Source organism: Phasianus colchicus, chromosome 1 (genome assembly GCF_987193195.1).
Source record: "Phasianus colchicus chromosome 1, bPhaCol1.hap1.1, whole genome shotgun sequence".
In the NCBI taxonomy this organism is placed as follows: domain Eukaryota; kingdom Metazoa; phylum Chordata; class Aves; order Galliformes; family Phasianidae; genus Phasianus; species Phasianus colchicus.
This window is the reverse complement of record NC_143436.1, coordinates 189,308,247-189,327,954: the sequence shown is the minus strand read 5'-3', so window position 1 is coordinate 189,327,954 and position 19,708 is coordinate 189,308,247. Positions and strand designations below refer to the sequence as shown.

At 36.8% G+C, this 19,708-nt stretch overlaps 1 protein-coding gene across 6 annotated transcripts in view; it reads right to left on the bottom strand.

The window, feature by feature from the left end:
• Positions 1 to 19,708, bottom strand: part of GRM5 (glutamate metabotropic receptor 5) — a 249,549-nt gene that overhangs the window by 118,945 nt on the left and 110,896 nt on the right. For all 6 annotated transcript variants that reach the window (XM_090134072.1, XM_090134071.1, XM_031612458.2 and 3 more), the window contains one exon: positions 14,385 to 14,634. In XM_090134072.1, coding sequence (XP_089990198.1) covers positions 14,385 to 14,634 — 250 coding nt within the window. The remainder of the gene's footprint in view (positions 1 to 14,384; positions 14,635 to 19,708) is intronic.

Here is a 19,708-nt window from a genome sequence, read left to right as displayed (position 1 = left end):
TAGAAATTGGACATTAAAGAGTTATCTAGCATGAAGAAAGACTTAAGTTTCACTTCAGAAAATGTTAGGCATTACTATAGACCTTCCATGTGAGTTGGAAAAAATGACTTGTGTTACTGTCATGTAGATTACTGTGAGCTCCTCTCTTTGCATTTGAAGTTAAGTACAGCCCAGATTCAGATCATTAGGGCAATGCTGAACTTGAATGAATACGACCTTAGATTCCATCTTAAGTAAACTGGAGTTGCTAATTTAACTGTATGGTATGTATGACCTATGACTTCATTTAAAACAGTGCAGTTGGTAATTTGGCAATAGAATTTCCAGATATTAAGGAATTAAAGTTCAGTAATGCATTTGGATTAATGCATGAAAATACATTTTCTCTTTATTAAAAGTGTTTGAAATTTTGAAGGTTATTCAGAACACCCAGTTTTGGAGACTACCATTAGGTGATTAAGCTAATTGACTGGTTTCCTTATACAGACAATGGAGGAGATGATTTATAGCAAGAGCCACATATCTCTGTTCCAAATGTTAAATAACAGCAGGAGCACTACTTGTTCTATTATCTATACTTGCTGGTTCACACTTGTCTTGAAAGTTCACTCAGGGATCACTTTGTTGTTGTTGTTGTTGTTTTTCTTCCCCCCGAAGATAACCAGATCATAGAATCATAGAATTACAGAATCATAGAATCATAGAATAGTTTGGGTTGGAAGAGTCCTCTAAGGTCACGTAGTTTCAACCCCCTGCTATATGCAGGGACACCTCCCTCTAGACCAGGTTGCTTACAGCCCCATCCAGACTAGCCTTGAATGCTTCAGGGAGGGAGCATCCACAACCTCTCTGGGCAACCTGTTCCAGTGTCTCACTACCCACACAGTAAAGAATTTCTTCCTAATATCTAGTCTAAATCTACTCTCTTTCAGTTTAAAGCCATTCCCCCTTGTCACAACCTGCCTTTGTAAAATGTCCCTCCCTAGCTTTCCTGTAGGCCCCATTCAGGTACCAGAAGGCCGCTACAAGGTCTCCTTAGAGCCTTCTTTTCTCTAGGCTGAAGAGTCCGGGAGATGCTCCAGCCCTCTGATCATCTTCATGGCCCTCCTCTAGACCCTCTCCAACAACTCACTGCCCTTCTTGTGTTGGAACTGAAATGGAAATCTCAATTTTATCTTGACTAAAAACATACATATATTCATTTCAGTGCTGATGAACTTGTGTGTCAAACACAGAGGATGAGATGGCACTAGCCTGCCTGAAGCCCAATACTGAAGTCTCTTTCTTGTCCCAGCATATCAGACATGGTCTCCAAAATGAAAAGATAACACCATGCATGTGAGAAAAATGCTTGTTTGATTCAAGGAATGGGATAGCAGAGCACGTAAGAATCCTACGTATTCAGCATCCAGCAACATTTCCTTCTCTATTAACTTCTCAGTACATCTGCAAAATAAACAGCCAGCCCAAATGTTTCAGTTCAGAACAAACGTGCTTCATTTTCCTCACAATGATACATCATGTTTGAATGAAGCAGTCTGGTATTTTTAACCCAGTGACTCTTATTTATTGGGCTTTTCAGCCTACTTGAAGCTTCTGTGTAGTTAGCTCCTTGGCGTGTCAGCAATTCAGCTGCAAAAACAAAATGCACAATTTTAAAGGGCTTGTTTTTAAATTAGTGTCATCATGAGATATTCATTCATAAATTGCTTATTTATCATCTGACATAGATTTCTATGAAAATTCTCAATTACTTTGCTTATTGTTTGCACAGGACAGAAGAGTCATCAGGAAGATGATGCACATAATCAAGGGAAAAGTGTCGAAAGTGAGAAAAAAATATACATGACATGTATATGCCTCAAGTACCCAAGGATAAAATAGTTACATGGAAAAAAATCACTTTTACGACAGTTAGAGCTAATGATTTGGCTATTCCAATGAATTTTTCCCTGGGATTTCACAATCTGGGGCCTTTCTGAATGTAGAATTTCTCTTCTTTCATCAGAAGTTTAAAATGTCACCACTTCCCAACCAGCAGACAAGTTCAGTGTTTATACCACAGGTTCTGATACCTCCACATCTGTACTGCAGTGTGAAAAGCTTAATTTTACGTTTTCTGATTTCATTCAAATGATATTGGAAAGATATTTCAACCCCAAGTTTCTTCCTGAAAATGTAACCATGGAACTCTGCACTTTTCAAGTAGCTTTCAGCGTTTTGCAAAGAGATCAGAACAGAAGTATGAAGAAGTCAAAACCCAACAAAATAAAAAAGATGCATTCTTACAGTCACTTTTTACTTCCATCATATCAGGTTTTGCCTGTGCTATTTTTTTCATTCTAAAAGGTCTTAATCTGTTACTGAAAGCAACCCTCTGTGGTCAATACATAGGAATCACTTAGGATGGTTAAAAGACTCCGCAAATGGAGATTCAGGTATTTTCTTTGGACTACAACTCAGAAGTACTGCCTCAATTCCTGACAGTATCTTACTAAATCCCATGGGTCTTTTAACAATTTTTTATTTTAATGAATGAAATAGAAGATTCTCATACACACACAGAGAAAATTAATTTCCTTTGAAGGAGTTAGAGTAATATTTAGATACATTATGTTTTTCATAGAAACATCAATGCTTGCGTAATAAATGTAAGCTTATTGATTTTAGTGATCTTCTGTGGTCTTCTTGAAGTATCACGTCAGTCTTTTAGGTTTACAAACCACTGGTTGAGAAGTGTACATGTTCATGTAACCAGTTCATGCTGGTTACTCTAAAATCCCACAGCGTGTTGATGCTCTGACTAAAGGTGTGTAATCAACATCAGCAGACAGTGATTTAATAACTCACTTGCACTAATGAGTCTATTATATTGTAATATATAATGATTTCATTCTTTCTTTTCCCACTTCAGCTTACATTTGTTCCAGATCCCCAGAGACATCAAATTGCACAGCCGAAATTGAGTAATAAGTCTTTTCACTATGGAAAAAAGAGATTAAGGAAATATCCAGCTTTTTTATTACCTCTATGAAACGTTTGAAAAGGGTGGTTCAGGTTCACTCTATAAATAGAGGGATTGACATCCATTCTTCATATCCTTGTCCCCTACTGAGAATATGCAATAATCTCTGGGTTAATATTTCTGAGCAGAAAGCTGGCTGGAGACGAAACAACAGAAACCCGCAGCCCAGCTGTTAAGAAAAATCTGGCATCAAACAATGTGAATAGTTAGCGTGTTCAAAAATAGTGACTTAAATTTTATTGAACACTGACAGAGCTTTCAAAATTCAGCACTTTTTTATAATATTGAAATTGAAATATGAATTAATGTGAAATAATGAATTAGTGACAAATTCCTCCTACGTTGTAATAATGTGCCACAGGGTTTTAATGCATAGCACATGGTTACTCTCTCAGGCATATCATGTAACAAAATACAAGCTGAATGGTGTAAAATCTGTGACTATGACATAAACAGGAAATTTTCATTTCAGAAAACTAGTTTTAAATAGTGAGGCACTAAGGGAGGGGAAATAAAGTGTTAGTTTGGGAAACGTTTAATTCTAGATGAAAATAATTCAAGGATCCAGAGAAATTTCCTCAATCAGTGCTAACCAAAGTACATAACTTGCTTTAAATGCAGAAGAAAAGACTTTATTAAGATACTTATTTCAATTCAATTGATTTATCTGATAACCATATCCAGTAGGATACAAAATTCAATTTAGAAAACCTTTTACTGTATCTTAGTTAAATACTAAAGAATGTTGGGGGATCTTTTCTGAGATCTAATAACAAGATAGCCAGTTAAGATGTTAATTCTGAAATAACAGACAAATTGTGCTGTACGATTTGCAGGTGGCTCTGAGTTTTGCATTTATGTGATGAGTAGCTGAGAGGGGTCTCTCATTCAGTTGACTGATTTATCATTTCCTCCTGAATGCTCAAATTTTCCATGTTTTTTAAGCACGTGAAAGAGCAAAAGGCTAAGACAGAATCAGTGAAACAGAGTGCAGTATCAATTATTAATATAACTTTAGGACTTAGGATTCTCAGACACAAACTGGGAGTCTGGGGTGGTACAAGCACAGGCCGTGTGAACTCCTCAGACATAAAATCAGATACTAACAAAAAGAATCAGAAAAAGGTACTCAAAGGTAGGAGAATAATCCAAATAAATAATATAATGAGGAAGCATGATAGTTGATGTTCTTGTGGGGTCTCCTGCTATAGAGATATTCAAGACCTGTCTGGATGCCTACCTATGCAAACTATTGTAAAGCAGGTACCTGCTTTAGCAGGGGGGTCGGATTCGATGATGTCACTAAGCTGTGGGGTGTAGTTAACACACCAGAGGGATGGGATGACTTCCAGAGGGACACAGACACTCTTGAGCAGGGGGGCCAGGAGAACCTCATCAGGTTCAAGTAATCCAAGTGCAAGGTCTTGCACCTGGATCGAGGCAACCCTCAATAACACAAGCTGGGGGATGAAAGGACTGAGCACAACCCTGCCAAGAAAGACCTGGGGGTACTGGTGGATGGCAACAGAACATGAGTCAGTGATGTGTCCTTGCAGCTCAGAAAGCCAGCTGTATTATGAGAAGCACATACAGATTTCAAGGAGGATTAGTTGTCAGTAGGAAGCATACCCCAGCTGTAATGGCCTGCCATGGCAAAAAGCACTTTGCAGAATTTACTTATCTCCCTGAAATACTCATTGACAGAAACTAGATTCATAAACATTACTTACAACCATGCCTCAAGATTTGGCACAGAAAAAGTTTAGGAGTTCATATGAAATGAATTTCTCTCTAGGGTGAAAAAAATCAACAATAACAAACAAAACAAAAACCTCACACTTAAAAAAAAGAAAGTTAACTGATATTGCTTACAGCTGCTATGATGTGAAAGCTCATTAGGATAGGGATTTGAACTACATTCCCAACATGATACAGCCATAATGAAATGAATCAAATCACAAGAAATGAAGGCAATCCCCACAAAACAACAAAACAAAGCAATCAAAAATACCTCCTCGAGTATAAAGATAAAATTTTCTAGCTCTGAAGTTTTTTAATTCTCATATTCAAATAATTTAATCTGCATAATTCTTGGAAGCTTTTTGAGTCCTGAAGGATTTTTCTTCTTGCAGCACTTTTAATAACACAGATTATTGGAGCTGTGAACTTTTCCTATAAAGTTATTTTCTATCAAAACTAAATCTATTATTTTTTTTCAAATTGTATATTTTCAAGGAAAATTGTTGATAACGAAGTTTCAAAAACAATTACATTACAATTTCATTAATGAAATTTAATCTTGTTGTTGTTGTTGTTCAATAAAACATGAGTTCTTTTCAACACTTCAGATCAAATTTCCTTGTACTTGACCACTGATACAGATTATACAAATGAAAAAGAGATGAGATAACTTGGACTACTTTTATAAAATTCACTTCCAGAAGAGAGTAGTTCAAATAATATCCTTGCAGATAATCTACAAAAGTTTGGAATAAATTTTAAAAGGTCACCCACTTTCTTCTGATATTAAGTTCTCATTGCTATAAGTGTATTGTGTTAGAGACTGTTGATTCTGCTTACAGTGCCCTGGCTGGCACAGCTAAAGCCCAGATGGAATTGTTTAACAAAAAATTTTCTTTTTTGAACGTGATGGTTGGACTGAATGATTTTGTAGGTCTTTTCCAACCTTGGTGATTCTATGATTCTATGATTCTATGACTAAGTTCTTACTCTTGACTAGACTGCCATGATAGACCCCATTGTTAAAGAGCAGATGTTCTTTAAATCTGTATCTGAGGAACCATCTGTCCATTCACTTGAAGGTCAGTGATACCTCTGTCTTCCCCAAAGGATCCCAAACACCATCTTGATAAAGAGAGATAGCAGGAGAAAGGGGTAAATGTCAAGGGTTATCTTCCCTAATTCTCAGCATGTAATTGTTGTTTGGCTGTATTAATCCCAAATTCAATTTTCTGGAAACAGCAGAAGACAATTCATTACCTAAGATCTGGTTAACCCTGTGTACCAACCTGTGTCCTTCCATTGTCTAAGTGAGATCAATCCTACTCCTCTCCATCAGTATTGTAAGTGTGCAGATATAAACCGATTTGAATTAATAATGAAATTGTGATGCAAATTTGTAACTCTTATTCTGAAGAGAGATAGGCCTTTTTCTCTCATACATATGACTCAAAGGTCAGAGAAAGCCCACCTCAGAGCTAGAACTTTTTCTAGGAAACATCCTGAGCTTATGATGACCTTCTCTCATTGAGAAAATTAACATTCAAGGGAAAATGGCTTCAAGCTCACAGAGGGTAGATTTTGGTTACATATAAGGAAAAAAATCCTTTGCAGTGAAAGTGATGAGGCACTGGAACAGGTTGCCCAGAGATGTGATTGATGCTCCATTCGTGGAGACTTTCAAGGCGAGGCTGGATCAGATGCTGGGCAACTGACTGAGCTGTTGGTGTCCCTGTTCATTGGAGGGGAGTTGGACTAGATAGTCCTCAGAGGTGCCTTCCAACTCTAAGGATTCTATGATTCTATGATTATCCCGATCATGACAGGATTCCTGGGAACTTTAGAATAGTGATCAGGAAAAAATAAAATAGTTTCCACTGGTGAGTCAGAAACTGTCTGTATTTCTAGGGATATACAGCTGTCTGGATTTTCTGACTCAATGATTGTAGCTGAACAAAACTCAAGATCCTGGCTATCTGCTGCTGTGGTTCCCAGGGCTTCTTTAGCCCTGTTGTTTTCAAATGAGAAAGAGGAATTAATAGTCCAGCTACAAAAGCACAGCCGCAATGGAATAGCAAACTGCTACTGAACTTGTGGCTGCCAGGTGAAACTGGCACAGGAAGTCCAATGGAGCATGGATTATCAGGAAGATTACTAGAAAACTCTAATTACCTTTACCTAAGCCCTTCTACTGGGAGATTCCCCCATGACAAAGAGTTACTGAGGAGCAAGTAGTAATTAGATTCCTGATAGAGCAATTGCTGCATAAGCAATTAAGCTATTTTCTTACCATTGCTACAAAATACTATTATATAGTATATAGTTTGCTCCAAAAGTAATGCTTCCTACTTATTTCCGTGGAAACTATAACAGATACAAAGAGCACAATAACCCTGTTTGATAGAGCAAATTCTCAGCTGCTAAACACCCTTTTCCAACATAGTCAACATTGTTACCTATACATTTTTTGCCAGCGCTGAACGAGAGCCCGCATGCCATGCTTGTAAATATCTGCACAGTTGTCAGAAACGTGGCTTGTCTTTCATGGAGGTGACCCATTGTCACTGTCGCCACTGCTGAAATACACCACTCACCACCTAACTGTGCTTGCAACCAGTGTTTGGTCTCCATAAATGTTCGGCAAGTGTCAATGAACATCAACAGGTGCAATTTTTTCTGCTTGGAGGAATACAATTCTATGCTTTTCCTTCACACACCTTTCCATATCAGATGTTTCAGACTGCCCCTCTGCTGCCATCTGTCACACAGCAACAAAATGCAATGGAATACTGGTGGGAAAATTCAGCAGTTACTGCCATGCCACCAACATCTGCCTCTGATATAGTGGGCCAACATAGCAAAATAGAAAGCATTACTTTTGCAGCATCCCTCATGTTAAACATGAGAAAAGAAAAAAGAAAAAAAAATAGATAAAAATTCCTAAAACTTTTAAGTAAAAGATGACAACTACAGCAGCAATGTCTTCATTATTATCTAAGTATATTTCAAATAATTAGCTATTGGTAAAACCAGACAAACTTCCTGCAGTCAGTCTTTTTGCTTCTGGACATTCATACAGGAATTTCTAGTTGTTTGTATAAATATCTGTGCTCACACCAAGTCACTGAGTAACAAATTTTAGTATTTTTCTTCTGGGTAATCCCCCTCAGATCTTTATTATCTCTTTGGCTAACATTAAGCCCTGTGTTTTGTGGTAGTCATCCTCCTCTAGATATTGATCTGACAGTGTATTAAAATTTAATTTTCATCACGAAAGAAATGGTCAGTTAAAATCAGGTTTTGGGAGGTAACGTGCACTTCTATTACCCAGACAGCTTCCAAGTGAAGCACATATTTCGCTATGGAAAGCAAATCAGTTTAGTCAACCCCTGAACCCTTTTAACCCATGAGATTTTAGAAAATATTTAGAACAACAACAAAATAATAATAATTTTGGTTTAGAATACAAGAAATACAAGGAATGGTTTTCCTTTTGGTGTCCACTGGTAGGGATATATTAAAAATCAGTTCAGGCAATCATGTTTTAAATGTGTCAGCATCCAAGACTGACCTTGATTTGTGCATATCAAACAGCTTACTAGTTAAAATGCATTAATCATTATGCATTTTCTAAGAGAAAGATAACTTTCTTATAACAATTCAACTAGTCTCCATGTCCTTCATTGATACAAGTCAATGTGAATAAAAGTTGAACTATATGATCCCATAGTAAGTATAGATTTCATTTTATTATATTTGGCTTCTTAATCAAAATACTGTTTATTTAATCTACACTGTTATTATAGTGTTTGTAATTAAAGTAAAAGGATCAACATAGTATGGGTTGAGTCTTTTTTCTTGAAACAGTTCATGGCCCTTTTATCTACTCTTCCTGAAAGCAGTATCTTTCTTGCCAAGATTTACAGTGTCTTTTCAAGGCTGCAGTGAACTGAATTCTACCAGAATGATGATTAGGGAATTTTGGTATTTCATCCACGTTATCAGTCGCCTTCAGCCTTAACCTCTGGAGACACAACAGCTCCACTAAAAACTATCAGTTCAGCCATAGTGAGGGGGAAATGCATTGCTTTGTGTGCCACTTTGTCATTGTATGTAATGGAGTGATAGAAAAATGAATTACACCACCAGTTCACAAATCAGAAGCTTTCATTACTTCTAGTAAAATTCTTCCATAGTCACTCAGTAGTATTATCAAGATGAGTTCCTCTACATAAATCTCTGCCACGTGGGTCGTATTTTTGTATACAGGTCTTTAGAGTATTTTAAGTACTCCTACGTCGTTTCAAATGTAGACTTACAGAAAGCCTCTCTCTGCCTTTGTAATTCTTACTTTACCCTTGTAACTGAAATATGTAATTTATATAACAATAACTGTAAAGATGAAACAACTGAATGAATACCCTTCTGGCGACGTCCTTTTCTTTATCTGCCACACACTCTTCTCCTGTTTATCTATACAAAGAATTTCTGAGGGACAAAGAAATTAAGACTTGAATAGAAATGATGGCAGATTTGCTGGGAGAACAGAATGTTCCTGGACCATGTGATTTGGAACAGATCATGAGATGATAACATGGAGCTACCAAACACCGAGTTTTCTCCTCTCATGGACACCTTTGGGTACCAGATTGTGGTCTGTGTATATATACAATGAGCTGTTCCTGGGTGCAGATTCTGGGATGATGCAGATAAATCGGGGGAAAAAAAATAAAAGGAAAAAAAGAAAAACAAACAAAACAAAGCAAAAAACACCACTGCTACCAACAACAACAAAAAAAGAAAAAACATCAGCCATACCAACAGAATATAAAGAAGAGCGATTCTAAAGTAAATAAATTTTAAACCCTAATCAGTGCCCCTCAACAAACACAATCTTTTTTGTTGTTTGAACAAAGATGTACCAAGCATTTAATGGAGATCATTTTAGGCTCACTTAATCTCATTATTCCAAAATCTATAGCTCTTCTACAGATCAGAAAATCTGAAGGACAGTAATAGCTTTCATCATGTTCAGAATATCTTTAAATTTTTCTAGGAATATATCCTGGAACACAGTTTCAGCTTTAGATTTAATGTTTTAAATGGTTAGTTTTATCACGTAACCAACACCAAAGAGTGGAATAACCACTCTGGAATTTAAGCTCTGAATTTACGTTCATCCCTTGATTTCCTATTTTTGAGAAGAAAGCTTCTAATCATTTCTCAGGCTTAAACAGAAAATGTTTCAATTGTTCCAGGATTATTTTTAGTTTCTTTTCTTAGACTTGAAAGAGGATCTTTCATCCTCAAAATGGGCTCACTTCAGAAAACTCAGTGAACATTTCCTATCATTCATAGAAGACATATTTGGAAAGAGCAACTCTCAGTGATTCACCCTTAGATTTTCCCCTTTCTGAGTTTTAATGTTTTTGCATAGAGCAGGTCTTTAAAATCAAAGTTAAAAACAGAAGCATGGGCTTGTGCACAGAAGTGCACCCACGAATGGGTACAGTTTCCCAACAAAGCCAGTGACTAGACTTCACACAAGACTGCATATAAAGGTCTACTGTCAATGTGAAACTGTCTTTGAGATCACCTCACCATCTTTTTTTAGACTCAGGAAGTCACCTCATTAATTTATCTTTTTGCCCATGAGAATAAAACCTTTTAAAGTGCTTTAGAGTTCTTTGTCTCCTCTTTATCTCTGTTTTTTCCCCCATGTCTGATTTCTACTGATAGAGTAGAAGTCTCATCCCATACTGTGAAATGTGTTTTCCTTTCATAAGAAAACTTTTCAAAGCAGATTAAGAATAAGCATAAGTCTTTGTACATATAAATAGTAGTCTTAGAAAGTCAGGAAAATAACTGCTTCCTTTGTTCACATGGATAGAATAAGAACTAATTGGATTTAAAAAAAAAAAAAGTTTAAAAATTTCTTTACTTCTTTTCAGAAAGAGTGGTGAGGTATTAGAACAGATTGCATAGGGTAGTGATAGAGTCATCAGCCCTGGAATGACATGATATAGAGTGGTCACAAGCATGGACTGATGGTCAGACTAGATGATCTTTGTGGTCTTTCCAACCTTAATGATTCTGTGCTTCCATGATTCCATGAAAATAATGTCAGAGATTAGTAAAAATTTAAGGAGTAATTAAGCACAGTTGCCTGAGGAGTCTATGGGATTTTTCTCTTTGAAAGATTTTAATTAGATACATCCAAAAATGGAACAAGCATGAATTAGGCAGACTGATCCTGATTTGCAGAATGACATTCAGGCCAGTGCCATTTTATATGGCACAATTCTGTACAACACTTTTGGCTGTAAAAACTACCTTTTCTAGATTGTCAACATCAGTCTTACATCAGATTCTTCCAGAAGTAAATAATTTAATTGGACAGATGATTGCAATGCAGTATGTGATTAGTTATTTCATGAGAAGAAGGACAGATTTGTTTCCAACGCCAACCAATAATTTTTGTTTCCTACTGAGCAAGAATGCCTACTGAGCCACATTGAAGTACTGTCTCTTTACGGCACATAACAAATGACTAAAAGAAATTGGGTCATTGGAGTGTGAAAGGCAACATAGGTGTGTAGTAAAATAGAGGCTCTATCTTGAGATGCTCACTATCTCAAGCAGCCACAAAAAAAAAAAGTCACAGAGGAAGTCCAAAGACATAGAAATGCAATGACATATGAAATCAGATGATCTTTGAGATCCTTTTCAACCCAGGCCATTCTAGGATTCTACGATTCTATGACTAAAATTTTTATCTGAACTTCTGTTTTACTAACAGCACTGCATTGCATGCACATGGCTTTCTTTACTGAGACATTACCTTTGACTTAGATTTTTGACCCTCAGATTTGTCGAAAATTTACGAATCCACTGGGTGAACTTCACTCCATCCTGGCTTGTTGTCACTTTCTGCCATTCATTTGCTAGTAGCCATTTCCAGAAGCCATACATTGGTTTGGTGGACCTATGATCTGATCTCATACAGCTGTGTTTATTTTCTGATGTTAGATTTTCAGGTGTATAGGACCTGTATTTCTTCTCAGAGACATATGCATCTCTTACTGACATAAATAGAAGATGTGCTCACTTGCCCATGGACTCACAAGGAAATTCTCTGATTACTGCCTGACAACATCACATACGAATTTGAACATATATGCAAACAAATCATCTCGGGGAATATACAGCATTTCTGCAAGGGCAAAATGAAGTCCTTGTTCCAAACATTCCTTGGGCTTCCCTCTGTCCAAATTAGAGCTTGCTTACATCTGTTTCTGTAACTGTGAAATTGGACTGTAAGAAATGAATTTAAAACAGTGAGAAGAAAATAAGGTAGACTAATTTATTTTCAGTGCAAATATTTGCATCATCTCTCTCTACAGTCCTCAAGCCCTAACTTACGGAGTTCTTATTTTAGCCTTCTGTTGTTCATATTAGAGAAAGAAAAGGATTCTCCAAACATCTTTGACCAGCAACTCTACTGCTTCCATCTGCTGCAGGACATAGCTGGAGACTGCTATTGCTCAATCTGAGGGCCACTGAGTCACAAGGATGCCAAGTAAAGGGAATCCACAGAGCTTCTTTTCCAAACTAAGTCATTCTCTAGTCTTCAGTAGCTCTGGCTAAGGATACTTTGGATATAGGAGGTAAAACAGCTTTTCACTTCCTCAGTCTTTTATTGCAGCTCTAGAAAACAAACCTTTGTTTTAATTTGAGTGACAAGGAAGGATCTGAATTAATGTTGCTAATTAGAGGGCATTTAATTAATAGCTATAATATGATTGTTTCTTGGGCTACAATCCGATGCCTGAAGAAGAAAACTCAGATAAATGAATGGGTAGCAGGCAGCTGTGTCAGAGGCAACAGAATTCAGGTGAGGCTATTGCAGGCTCCTCAAAAATCCCTCAAAGGGATTGCATGATTGTACACTGAAAATATTTTCTCACCTGCTTATTTTATCCCCATGGAAGAAATCTGAACACTTATACTATGTTTAGCTTCCACATTCTTGTCAAAGACACAGTGCAAGATATTCTAGATGGAAGAGTTCTGGCAGATTTATTTTTCCCTGAAGCAGTGGAAATACCAAAAATGAATTTAGAGCATATTTAAGGTCTGCAAAATTTCATTCCCTCATTTATTTTACAATATCTTCTCAATTTCTCAAGTTCGGATTTGTACAAACACAGAAAAAGGCATGTTAACTACTGCATTCACCCACAGCACTAGTCTCATCTAAATCTGTCCTTTCCTGGTTTATCCTCTTCCGTTTCTCCTTGTTGTGTTTCTACCTGCTCTTACATAACATCCTGTCTATGACAAGTTTTCTTGTAAGTTGACAGCTTAAATGTCCACATTACAAATAATGGAATTAAGAAGGTCCGATTTTTCTTCATTAACTACAGATGTGATTAGTCCAAATGAATATGTCTAAACTGTAGACATAAAAATATACTTGGGTGAATCTCACCCTGAGAACAGATGTTTCTTTGGATGTCAGGCCAAAAAGGAAAGAAAAGGGAACAAGATTTCCATGGAAGAGACTTCAGAGAAAGTGCATTTGCAAGGGAAAGCAGCCATAGTGCCATAGGACAGAGAAATAAGTAAGAAATGCATCTCAATTTGGCAAAAAAAATAAAAAATAATAAAAAAAAATCCAATGCTTGTGCCAAGGAGAAAATATAGAGGTAGTAGTCTTAACACTCCAGCTTTCAAGCCTGTTGAGGAAAGCTGCACTCCTTACGTGCTGCCCTGAGGATCTCATCAGGATATCTTGTTTCACAGATACTGTTTTATTCCTGTTCCTGTTCTGTGTTCATACTTGGAACAGCGTCAGACCATCCTTGTAATAATGCACCTGAAGAGCAGCAGGCAACTTTAGCTAGCTCCTGGTATGCTTCACTTTGTGGTCAAAATACCATTTTTCTTACCTCATTTGAGGTCCAATTGTTTATTCAGAATATGTGGTAATTTTGTGGTAAGGTCCCACTAGGTGGACATTAAGATCTTCTACTTCACTGACAATTACATGGACTTTTCCTACTGGGTGAACATATCTGAGCATTTTCCTTTCTCCCCATAGACATCAGAGAAAGAACTGCTGGTACCACTGAAACCCATGTAAGAAGTTTCACCTATTTGTTGCCTTTAGCTCAGTAGGGACAGATCAGTGCATTGGCTGAAGAAAAAGAAGAAAAGGTGATAAATATGAACCTCTTCTTTTTGGAGGCACCTATTTCACATTTATCCAGAAGCCACATCAGCAGTTCTTAACACTACTTGAATGAGGTTGCATACATACATTATGCATTTTAAACTGCTATAAATAAAGGGAATGATACAAACCAAATGATTGTGTGTCTGGTTTCCCTCTCATAATGATCTTATTAGAACTGGCCAGATTTATGTTTGCATGGACGTCATGGCAATAAAGCGTTTCTTTGTACAATATGTGCCACTGCAACACAGCTGACATTACTTTCTGCCAGCGCGTGTCTAGAAGAGATCATGAGTGTGGGCTTTACATACGCATAACTGGACTGTCTTTTATTTTGCCCTTCTCTGATGAGATGGGCTATAATTGTGTAGCATTACTCACCTTCCCAGCAGCAAAAATTCTCCAGCAAGTCCCAGGCGCCTCATAGCCATTAAGAGCCCTCTCACAGTCATGCCTTCACAGAAACAGGCAACCACTCTTGCCTTGGGCAGGTGGCTCCGAAGCTTCCGCAGTAACTTGTCAAAGCTCTGCTCACCAGCATTGCTATAGATCTTGTAGGAATGTGCAATGCAGATCCCTTCCTTGGCCGCCATGTCTTTGAATGCTTCCATTCCACTTTCACCATAGTTTCCTACATGCAAACAGAAATGTTTATGAGTATTTTAAAATATGCAGTAGCTTTTATTTCTTTGGGAACAGCAAATATTTTAAAGAGTACACAATGTATCTGCACAGGGATCTGTGTATCCATCTTAAGAAAATAACAACTCTTCAATTTATTCATCCATTTTTCAAGCCAAAATCAACAAAATTTCCTAAGAAACCTGACTTTTATTTAGCAATCTTCTCTGTTGAAAACAAAAACTGTTAGTTATCTCAATAAATGTGAGTATCTGTTTAGAATATCTATAGCAAAGTATATATAAATTAGACATTGATTTCTGATTCTCTTAATTTGACTTAATGTGGTCAGTTGCTCTGGAGCTTACTTCAAAAGATCTAAAAACAAATGTTAAGGATATATTCTTAGGTGTAATTTTTTGGAATGTAAACAAAACAAAAAAATATCTAATAACAACACAACTTTGTTCATAATGAAATCTGAACAGCAACAACATTTGAATTACATTGGAAGTAAAAGTTTTCCTGCCATGAAAGAATTTATTCTGGTGACTCGGGAGAGTGAATGACAAAACATTTACAGAGACCACGAGATCACAGATGAACCAACTGTATGTCTGTATTTTTTTAATTAAACGTTAAGAAACTCAACAGGAAATTTTTGATATTTCCTTTCAAGCTATTCTTCTGTGGGATAAGCAGGTAATAAATATTTGTAGATAGATATGCCTATTCTTTATTCTATCTCACCATAGAAAGTTTCTTCTTTATCAGGCCTGTGGAAAAACCACAGTGCTTAAAAAGTAGGTTTAAATAAGTGATCCCAAGACTGTCTTCCTGGTTCCGTGTGCTCCTCCATCTGGCTTTCTAAATCTGCTTCTTGTCTAATTTAAATCAGAAGGAATGAGAGACAGAAACTCTGTCTTCTCCAAAGTACTATCAACTTCTGAGTACTATTCCACACAAACACAGTCAATATGTTAAAAAGACTGAATGAGCACGTTAGAGTAATGCCTTTGCAATGAACTGCTGATCTTTTGGTTCTGTTTGTGTGCAGATAGAAGACTCTGCGAGGAAAAATACTTTTCCAGCATAGAAAACAGCATATAAGACAATAGTGAAAATATATGCAAAGTAGTGAGAATCATAAAACAAGATTTGAACTCTCACTGTCTTCATCTGTTTTTGTGACTTTGGACATTGGATCACTCAACATGCCCATATAGGAAATTGCTTCTATTGGACTGGATGATCTTAGAGGCTTTTTCTGATCTTGGTGATTCTATGATTCAATTATTCTATTGCTTTTGGAATTCAGAGCCTGTATTAGTTTCCAGACTGTATATGAACACAAAAGACTCTATCTCAACTTCAAAGATCATCTGAATAACCAAAAGAGACAAAGAGTGGAAGAAAGGAAATACTGTAAAAACTTCATGTCACATCACAAATGAATCACTGAGATCTTGAGGCTGGCAACTCAAATGCAGCTCTCCCTATGTGATAAGCGCCAATTTTCATTTTCCTCCCAGCTGTGACAAGGTCTGATGGAAAATCCATTACTTTGCAAATTGTGTGTGGATTTTTAAACTCTCTTGTAGCAGTGCTTCTTGGGAGTTGTAAATCAGACGCTCAGTGCTTTCTCATGTGCCATGCTCATAGGGCAAAAATTTCCCGTGGTGTATCAGTATCAAGTGATTCCCATGAGACACTGAAGGAGTTAGCTGGAGTTCAAAAACATGGAGTCTCATGAAAGACTTATTACAGCCTCCAAAGATAATCTAGAGGAAAAATAGGGGTCAGTCACGAAGACCTTCCACAGACCCTGAGGCCATCTAAAGTACAACTTGACAGTTTGACAAGAAATAGAGTTTATTTAGAGCTATTACTTTGCTTAAAGTTATTCCTATTTAGGTCAGTTTGGATCAAAATTAAATGTTTTTGCTTCCCCTAACAGAGAAAAGTTGTATCAAGTTTTGCTGCAGAGCATGGATGTTTGAGGAAAAAAAAACACAATTCATAATATATCTCAAAGAAATAGAAATTCTGAAAACTTCATTTTCTATCAATAAATTGTCAATGAAAAATTCCTGACTTACAGAGCTTTATCTCTTCAGTATTCCAAACACTGAACTCTTTGAAAGTGTTACAAACATCCAAAACTGTTACCCCAAAGCTTGCTATAAAGCTAAGAACAGGCTTAATTATAGTAATGAAAAAGTAGTAGGTATTGCTACTACTATATACAACTATAAGCATAGAATCAATTGAGCAGGAAGGAATTAGATACTGAAAGGTCACTTTCACATCTCCCTGGAGCCTTCTCTTCTCCAGGCTAGACAACCTCAACAGTTCATAAAACACATTCTTTTCATGCCTTTTCCATTACACAAATGCTATCATCTCATCATTTATCAGAACAGGGAGGTTTTGTGAAACCATACAGAAAGCAGTGCCTCACCAAAAATGAGAGAAAACATGCAGAACTACAAAAGTGAGACTTTCTTAACATTTGGAACAAGAGCATCCCGGCACTCTGAATCTGCAAATGAGTGGGTTTTCCAACTGGGAAAACTATAGCTGCCTGAACTCAAGAGACATTTGATGGAAACAAGAAAGCCATATTTTTTTCTTCAAGATATTCGTGCAAATACACCAGTGGAGATCTTGTCATGATCATTTCTGATTAAACACTACTTCTTTAATTATTCATAGTGAATTCCCCTGTTTTCTAGGGGTTTGATGAGTTATGTATGTTTAATTTGAGCAATACTTCGGGGACAATGAACACTTCTTGATGGATAAAGGAATAATTTTCTACTAAATTCCTTTGCCTTACACATTACACATTACAATTAATTTCTTCTGAGCGATCTTTCAGTGGAAAACTTGTACGTGTACAAAGGTGCACATATAGCACAGGGAGTGGAAAACTAGGGAAAGTATAGTGTATCATTTCCTCGAGGATGAGATGAGGTTCACACTGGGAGAGCATCTCCTTTTTGTGTGGAACTGGGTTTCTCATAGATATTTGATTCTTGGAATATAATTTTTTTTCCATAGTAGAAAATTGCCCACACTGGCACAGGAAGAACAAATTTTCACCACCAGGGTAGTTCCCTGTCTATAGCAAGTTCTAGGAGTCAAGGAGAAAAATTTCTGGGCTTGCACATATGGCTGGCCAATGCATGGATTTGTGCTGAGAAGAGCAATTTTTTAGTTTCACTTCTAAGTGAAAATTAATTCAGGAGCCCTATGCTGGAACTCACTTCTGTGAGTTCCCTGTGACAGAAGTTGCCTACAACCTGGCAATCTTGCCATGAAGCTATTCTGTTTATACTATAAACTCAATGAAAATTTGTAAGAAAAAAATTGAACAGAAGGGAAGGATTGATTTACTTCTATTTGTCTAATTCCAATTCATCAGAAAAAGCTTCCACAAACAACAAAAGCTAGAACTGACGTACGGTCAGTTTATACTCCTCCACCACCAAATTGCATCTCTATTTCAGTGTTGGGAAAGTGGCACCCATATGTTGTGAATGTTTCTGCTGGGGTAGCATAGCTTTTACTGGTGTCCATCTCATCTAGAAAGTTTGTGGCATAATCAGAGCTGCTAGATATTGGTGACTTTTTGGAAGATTTCGTTACTGTACTCATGGCAACAGTGCGCAATTGTGTTCTTATACCAGCCTGAATCCTGTATGTTGCATACCTGAATGTCTGGTCTTAATCCACGTTCAAAAATTGCTCTCACATGTTTCTACATGTTTTAAATAAACAAGCAATCAAAAAAAATAAAATAAAAACCATTGATTACATCAGCATCAGCAATACTTATCCCTGCTTCTGAGTTGTAAATTTGTTGCAAACTGAGGCAAATCTCCCAATCCATAGTTTAACTATAGCAATCTGTTGGTTCAACTTCCCAGCAACTAGTTAGTTCCAGTTGCCCAGCAACTGAGCCAATTGAACCATCTGAACATAAACTGTTAAGATCTTAACTATGTTGCCCAGCAAAAAAAGCAAGGTTTTAAACCTAAAAATAATCTTTAAAAGTATGCTTTATGTATTCTTTATGGAATACAGAATGGCTTTTTTTCCTTGTTGGCTTATCTATAATAGTTTGCTGCATGTACATATTGTTATCAGATGATTTTGGGGTTTATAAGAGACATCAATTGAACCAGCCTTTATGGAAGATTTAGTATGTAAAATTGCTTCAAGACATGAAGTTCACAGTAAAAATTCAGAAAGTCAAAGAATAGCAGCCTCAAGAAATTGAAGGCATGCATTATACTATTCATTAGCTAGAAATAAGCCTATCAATCACAGAGAAATATTTCCAAAATTTTAATAGTGAAGAGTAAAGCACAGAATAATATTTTATTCTGGATCTGAACCACAGGAAAAAAAAGAAGTTGTCAACTTAAAATTCTCAGTATATATTTTGCAATCAATATAGAGGAAAGAAGATATAAACTTTCAGGATGGTTTGTTGTTTTGTTTTGTTTTGTTTTGTTTTTTTCCTCTTATTGGCACCAACAAGATGAACTTTGTCAGAAATACCAAAAAAAATTGAAGTAGGTATAATTTTGAAAATACTTGTGGGAGTAATTGAAGATATTTATGAAAGACAACATGTTCACTGATTATCAAGATGATCTTCCTGAGAGGTAAGGAATGTGTAGTATTGTCTCCCAAATGGTGATGTTAGAAGTCTCTCTGACTGCTACACCTGAAATTAATCATGGCAAAACATAAGTAGTATCTACTCACTACCCCCTCTTAATGAAAATCTGTCCTATTATATGCAATTAGCTTTTACATACAAGAAGTTTTTTCCTTTCTTCCTTTGGCAGAAGGCTGGATGGGGCTTTGAGCAACCTGGTTTAGAGGGAGATGTCCCTGCCAACATCAGGACTGTTGGAACTAGATGATCTTAAGGTCCCTTCCAACTCAAACCATTCTATGATTCTGTAAGGTTGGTCTGTTGCACCCCATGAAGAACCAATTGACCATGTCAGTGGAAGATTTCTGCAAAGAAATGACTGCACGAGCAAAGCAACCAGCTAATTTTGACT